The sequence below is a fragment of the Papaver somniferum genome, unplaced genomic scaffold (genome assembly GCF_003573695.1).
Source record: "Papaver somniferum cultivar HN1 unplaced genomic scaffold, ASM357369v1 unplaced-scaffold_55, whole genome shotgun sequence".
NCBI lineage: Eukaryota > Viridiplantae > Streptophyta > Magnoliopsida > Ranunculales > Papaveraceae > Papaver > Papaver somniferum.
In genome coordinates, this window is record NW_020648193.1 from 164,128 (window position 1) to 171,863 (window position 7,736).

A 7,736-nucleotide genomic window follows, 5' to 3' on the forward strand; every position below is an offset into this window, starting at 1 on the left:
TGGGTTCTGGAAGGATTGATGCGTGTTCTGATGATGTGTAATGGCTCGAGAAACACTATGGGTGATGACAAGATGATTTGGAATGTGTTGGGAGAGATTTAACGCATGGAGAAGTTATTTCAGGAAATTTTTGTTCGAAAATAAGAAAAAAAATATTCCGAGTAAAGACGGATTATTTGGAGTTATTGCAAGGGTTTTGATGGTGCATGTGAGTATATAAAGGTTCCTTAGGTCGACTAGAAAGGTTAGCAAGTGATAGGAGATAGAATAGAGCATCAGAGAGACCAGGAGAGGCGTGAGAAGAATTCTCAGAAAAATATTTTCTGCTGCTACAAGAAGGAAGAACGCGAAGAACGGACTCGCAACAACAATCGTTCTTCGCCAGCGTCAACGACACTTCACCGTGGGTCGCATTCAACCAGAAAACAGTACTTCACTTGTATCGTTGTTGTAACGGCAGTTTGTAACGTTTATATGCGTTGCAAACCCGATTTCAATTATAATTCTCTTCATTGTAAACACTCTTTGAGCTTAATAAATTATTTTGAGAGGTATTTCACCATGATGAGCTAAACCCATTCTCTGGGGCAACGGAGGAAGCTATTCCGCCAATAAAAAAATAGTAATTTCTATTTTAATTATTTATGCAATTTAATATTTAATTATTTGCCTTGAATAAAAAAGTTTTTCCAAGGATTTTTATTAAGTAATTGTTATTTTGATTGATGGGATATGCTTAACTTAGAGTTCTTGATATTCCATGCTTTCGACTTACAGTTATTCTTTTATAAAATCAATTTTTGCAATAATTAAAATTACTTAAAAGGAAAAATTTGCATAATAATAATAGTAAAAATATCATTTTAAATTGGTAGAAAAGTGGAATCCTTAGCCCCTGTTTCTCCAAAAATATTTCACATCACTTTGCTATTTTTGTTTCATTTCTAAATTTGTTTAAATCAAAAAAAATAATTATTCCCTTCACAAGTTCGAAAAGAACCCAGTTTTTACCACAACTACAACATCATTTGAAAATACATCAATGCCCAATTAAATTGATCACTATCTTGTAGTTAATTTAGTTGTGTATTTCGATTGAATTAATCATGGGTTCTCTTGTGGTTAGTTCAATTAATCTTTTGGATACAAAATCATGTTTTCATGTGATTTGGTTATACCCAAAGAAATCCTTCTTTTCTTGTAAAAGCAAGGTCGCATTTGTTGTTCCTTCGGGAATGACATTTTATGGGGGAGAGTTCTTTTGGACTTGTATTAAATTTCCATATCTTTGTGGGGAGTGCGGCTGTGGAATATTATAGGGGTTATATTTTATCTTTATAAACTCATTGATGAATGCATTTAGATTTGGCTATATGATTGCATCTAAATTTGTTGGTATGTTACTCGCTTTTGGTCATGAAGTATGTCCATGAAAATTTCATTAGGATCCCACTAATATTCGTACCTTTGCCTGTTTTATTGACAACAAGGGGGAGAATTAATGTGTAGTTCACACTACAAATACATATGGTTTTCTGGATCATCATGTAAGGCGGAGTGGTTTTCATGTTGAGATAAAGTATTGACTAAGGGGGAGTTATACATATCACCATATTATTGTTTTCAAAGTTGTGATACAATTCAACTTTGATGTTGTGTAATAATACTATAACATTGTATAACAATGATTGAGAGCATTTGATTTTCTCTTTTTTATCACTATGGATCCTCAACAACGATGATGCTAAACTTAAAACCTTTGGGATCATTGGATTACTTGGAAGTGACGAAGATTTCGAGTCTTGTTGAAGATGCCAACGAGATCAAGCATGTGGACGAGAAGCTATAATTTTTATTTATTTTGTAATCCGTATGTGTTGATAGTTTTATCACTAAAATTGTAGGTATTTTGTGAACAAGCATTTGGATTGTAGGTATTATGGAGACATGTACACCTACAATATTAAAATCGAAGTCCCAAAAACAGGATTATCTAAAGTTAAGACGCCAGTTGGACAACTTGACGACAAAAGATGTTGTCTTTGACCCTTACAAGAAGTATTTGGCTAACGGAAAAGGAAAGATAGTTGGGTGCCCCGAGCAACAAAATTATTTTGGGCCTTTGTTTCACCCAAGAGGGATATGTAATGTACAACCCCACGAGAGTTGCAAGACAATGCAGTTACGTACAAAAAATCCCAAAGCAGCGCAAGAAGTTTAAAATCAATGAGAAAAAAAAAAGAGTCATTGGATAATGATATAAATTGTTCACCACCCTTTATCATCATGTGAATAATGGGAAGACAGAAGGTTCAACGGATATGCTATGGATGGTCCACTGAAAACAAATGATGAGGCAATTCCGGGTTACATGTCGTGGTACCTCAATGTTTCATTATACTCGAGTGATACTAGTAAATGGGAGGTCCCAGGTAAAGGAACAAAGATACAACTCTCGAATACCTAGTGCATATTGTTACTCAATTATGGTTTTGTTAATGGTTTTAGGAATATTTGTTGACTGTTTGTTGTTTAAAATAGAAACAGAGAAGACGAGTCGGGTACTTGATAACCCAGGTAAAGCTAGATATCATGGAAACGAAAATTCTTAAGGCTAATGAAAAGATGATTGATGAATTGAACAATCTCATAGATGTAGAAGTGGGTGTAAAGTTTGGCGAATCGGTGGAGGATTATCCAAAGAAAAATAGGAAGAGAGTCAGCACAAAAAGGAACTTTACAGGTGCATCGAGCAACGCCCAACCTGCTAAACGAGGATGATGTGGTCGTGGTCGTGATGGGATTTTCATGAATGAATGATTTCAAACTTATGTATTTAACTATGGATAATTATGGAGTCAAAACTTATTGTCGAATTATGCTTGGTTATATTCCTAGTTTATGAATGACTGAATCTGGTTTCTTTTGAAAATTGTTTTTGTTTGTTTAAGACGCGACAAAAGATTCAACTACAATGTGTGTGCAAAAAATGCAGGATCTGGCAGTTTTTCATTCAGAATCGGTTTACATTTCCCTATATAAAATCTAATTTTGACAGTTATCCAGGGGTTCACTTTTAGAATCGGTCTATGTGGTCATATCATGTAATTTGATTCGTGTGAGGAAAATTGACAATTTTTCTGTAACTTTTTTTTTGTCAAGAATCAGATTACATGTGCAATATTAAAATCTGATTTTTGAGAGGCATATTTTGACAACCTTCATAGTCGGTCTATGTGGCACTCCATGTAATCCGATTCTTCCAAGGAAAATTGACACCTTTTCTGTAACTTTTTATTCCAAGAATCGGATTACATATACAGTATTAAAATCTGATTCTTGTAAGGACACAATCGGTCTATGTGTACATCCCTAAAATCCGAGTGTGTGAATTGAATCCAAAAAAAATAAATAGTCGTTGAGCCTTTATCTATATAATGATAACCTCTTGGAGACACTCCCACATCACACACTTAACCTAGAAAATGGAATGAAAACCGTATAAATATTGGTGTCTCATTAAAGAATTCTTTTACGGACGTACCACGAATCCCAATAACCGCTAATGGAGAGACTTGGCGTTTCGATTCAACTACATAAAAAGTGCAATGCGAGAGTATGTTAAAGTTACAAATATGGTGTAGCAACGTCATCCACAAGCTCCTCTTAGGGAAAAAGTGAGTAATCCAATAATATTTATAGTTACGTCATCGCTAAAAGTTCGCATACTAACATTTAAAAATTCATTGAATTTCAGCTGGAATGTTTTAATGGGCTACGGAAAATTATTTGGGGAAATTAAGTTCATTTGGGGCTACGGAATATACGACTTTGTATCGACGTGCTCGGAGATTCATTGTCTAAAATTTGATGTTTCAAGTTCTAGAATTTCCATACTAAATCCTATACATGTGACATGCTAATTTCCTAAATTACATAACGAATATTTCGTTTCTGAAAGTAAGGTACAAACGAATTATATGGACATCCATAATCACCAATTTTAGCAATCAGTTTATGAGGGTACTGACAAAAACACTATCTTGAGTTCATATCATAATTTTTTGGTTGGATGCATGGAATTAGCTAAACATTTTATGCGAACAAATTCTGGATCGATTTTAGAAAAATATTTAAAAAATTTCAAGTTTTGACGATGAATTAATGATAGTTAATTTCAGGATGAACTTGATTAAACATCATTTAATCACCCAAATTAGCATTAATTAATCAGGGGTATTTTTTCCATTTAGTGAAATAGTAGGATAATAGGTTATCCCATTTTACTTCAATATATTCATTTTTGTCGTGCAGTCCTTGGCCAAAATAATCACACAGGACGCAAACTAGCAAGTAAAAAAATCATCCTCATTTTTGCTTCTTTTCCCCCTCTAATTCTCGAAAGAGAAATGAGAAATCTGAAAATGACTTGGAAAAAAAGGAAAAAAGTGATAATTCTGACCGGGGACGAGTCAGAACCGAATCAGAATGACAGGTGAGTGGGATGATAATAATAATTTAATTTTTAGGGCACCCCATGTTTCTTCTGCAGGGTGCTAAATGAGGCAGCTGGTGATGAAGCTATGAAGGTTTTAGAAGAATGTAATAACTTTTTGGGTTTCAAGTTCATTTACAGAACTGATAATTTCGTGGTTGACAATTTACCGGTGGAAACCGAGAAATCTTCAATTTTCAGTTCTTGGAAAAAGACATACTTACCTTCTTAGATAATTTTATCAGGGTGGATATATATGCAGTAAAAACTATGTCGTATATTTTATGAGATTACTTCCTAGCCGACCCGGTACTTATTACTGGAAAAAGATTCGAATTTATATTTGGATTTAGATATATATGCGGTAGTTAAAAAGAAGATTACAATACTGCCAAAATAGTTGGCAGAAATTGAGGTTTATTGTCTAGTGATCACAACAGGGGCAATGTCCAGAGGTGCTAAATTGACAACATCCTGACTGGTTCCTTTGTTAAATGTATTTTCCATCTTTATCAATTTCTTTTTCTTCTGGAGTTGTCGATTTGGTCCCCAGTCGGACGAAATCCGATGCTGATTTGGAAAAGAAAAAGAAAAAAAGAGGCAATCCTGAGTTGGGACGAGTCAGACCCGAATCAGATATATTAATTTTTAGGGCACCCCATGAATAAAACGAACCAGGCTTGGTTTTTTAGTCGAAACAACAAAAGAAAAGAAATTCTCATCGTTGAGTTGAGCCTCTCCTCCCTCCCTCTCTCCCTCCATCGCCACACATCTCATCCTCATTTGAAGGCAGGCAGGCAGCCAGCCAGACCAGTAAGAAGATCAATTCTGACTTATGAATAATATTGATTTGATTAGGGTTTGTTTCTTTTGTTCGGATTTTACCATTTGTTTTCATCATTTATTTATTCTTGAAGCAATTTGATTTCATCATAGTCGAGGTTCATTTTAATTTCTTAGGGGTGGGTTGGTTTCAACTTTTCTTATTTGTTTGGTGAATTAGGTAGTTGTTTGAAAAATTAGGGATATTTCAATTTTCCTATTTGTTTTTAGAAATTAGGGCTTTTTACGATTTTTCCTTTTTTTTTTTTTTTTTTTTAAATTAGGGTTTTTCTATAACATCATAATAGTTGCTTGTAATTTATGGCTGGTGATCTTCTATTAATGTTGAATGCTGTCATTACATGTTGTTAGGGAAGTAGAAAGATCAGATGGCACTAAAAAGTGTCACAAAAATGTTATCCCAGAGGTTGTTTTCCAGGGGCACTAGAGGCATTGTTACCAATACTGGAGGACGAACTGAGACCAGCAAACATGTAACAATATTATTTCATTATTGGATTTGGATTTGGATTTTGATTTGTTCATCTTTTAACAACTAGTCAAAACAAACCTTCTTACTTGTAGTGTTGAATAATCTATCAGATTACGGATGAAAAATTGCGAAGTCTTTGTGAACGCTTTGAGCAGGCTACTGCAGAAGCAAAGGAATTCATCGATGAATGCAATGCTGTCTTTGTAAGCCCCTTCCTTCCATCCCTATCTTTATTTCCTTTTGCTTTTTCTACTCTATGTCTGCCTATTAGAGGATTGACCAGCTAATTTACCCATGTGCAATGCTACAAGTATTATGGATGTCACTTTAAATTGCACTGCACTGCACTGATTATTATTATTATTATGTTTCTTTTGCAGGCCCTAAAAAGGGCATTCCCCATGGATCGAGTCATATGGGCATCGGTCCTTTTCGGTCTTGGTGTCAACACAGTTCAGCAGTTTCAAGAAATCATGAAAAGGAGAAAAGCCATCGAAGATAAAAAGAACCAGTTGTCAGCTCTTCATAATGCCATCAAAGATAAAGAATCCCCTCCTCTCAAGTGTTACGAGCGCCAGCTTTATCAGCATAAGATATGAGCGCTAAGTTATCTCTTCGTACTTTTGTACCTGGAGAATATTTAATTACTCAGGCATGAGCTTACTTTAAGTTATGTCAGTTTATTATTATTAGCTAGGTGAAGTATTCACCGGAACCTCTGACCATATAAGTTTCCTGTAATGTGGGGTTATACATCTCCTAACTTTAACTTCTGCATCTATGTACGCATGGTGTGCTCCTTTTAAACTGTTAATGCTCCCATTGTCTATATCTATATCTATTAGAATCCTTAACTATTCCGACTTAACTAGCGTTTTTCTGAGAGTTGTGATGAAATCCTGTTGATGTGATGAGCAATGAAGAAGACTGATCTGCTTTGATTAGGAAAGCGGTAAGTTTTTGACCCCTTTCTGACTTTTATTTGCTTCTGTCTTGTATGCTTAGATCACCTGTACTGCTGTTCGAGACATGTGTAGAGCAGTATGAAGTTACCAACTCCCTTTTATGCCATGATAAAAGCAGCAAAGACTTTTCTAGTCCTGTTCAAGGAAGGTATGCAATAAAGAAACACATCAGCTACTATGAGTTCCTGCCGAGTAGTGTCCTGCTCGCTCTTGCTTGTAGCAAATGCCCTTGCTTAGGGGTTTTCCTCCTCGTGGCGGAAAATGGAATAGTTAGTTGTAATCAGTTAAGATTGGGGATAGGTTTGATAGTCGGGTTGAACGGCTTTTATATACCGACTTGCCTGATTGTTGTATTAGTCATGGAATCAGTAAAGTGCAGGTGTACATTGGGCCGAGCAGGCCAGCCCAAGCCCGAATAAACCACGGGCTGGACATGCTTGCCAATCTAACTATCTATTAAATTTGACAGGCCGGGCCGGGGAACAGCTAAAATTTACTTCTCATGGCCTATTCAAGCCTGTGAAGCATGACAGGCTGGACCAGGCCAGGCGGGTATCATCCTTGTCATCAGTAAATGTGGATGAACTGTTTTTTGGGGACTACTCGAAAAATGGAGGGGCTACTCTTAAGTTTTTGGGGTGGATATTGGTAGTAATTTTTAGTCACCATTAGTACCTATTTTATCCTTGATGATTAATTTAGTTAGTGTGATGATTAATTAGTGTTAGCCTAATGATTAATAACTGATTAGTGAGTTATTTATATGATTGTTTTGTTATAAACATTATTTTGAGAGAAAAGAAGAAGGAGGAAATATGAAGAAGAAGATGGGTGAACCAAAAAAATCTTTTTTTTTGAGTTTAGTAATTATGATACGAGTGACTCATGTGATTGTATCTCCGAATCAGAATCAGAACCCCCTTCACCTACTAGTATATTTGTCAATACTTCTAATGATCCA

At 35.4% G+C, this 7,736-nt stretch overlaps 1 protein-coding gene across 2 annotated transcripts; it reads left to right on the forward strand.

Moving 5' to 3' along the window:
• Positions 1-5,153: 5,153 nt before the first annotated feature.
• Positions 5,154-6,674, forward strand: LOC113343148. Of its 2 annotated transcripts, none has more exons than XM_026587436.1 (4): positions 5,154-5,308; positions 5,690-5,811; positions 5,921-6,013; positions 6,191-6,674. In XM_026587436.1, the coding sequence occupies exons 2-4, from the start codon at positions 5,707-5,709 to the stop codon at positions 6,407-6,409; spliced, it is 417 nt and encodes a 138-aa protein (XP_026443221.1). In that variant the 5' UTR covers positions 5,154-5,308; positions 5,690-5,706; the 3' UTR covers positions 6,410-6,674. The 2 variants fall into 2 exon arrangements, with proteins under 2 accessions (XP_026443221.1, XP_026443222.1); XM_026587437.1 differs by having other exon boundaries at positions 5,198-5,354.
• The last annotated feature ends 1,062 nt before the right edge of the window (positions 6,675-7,736 follow it).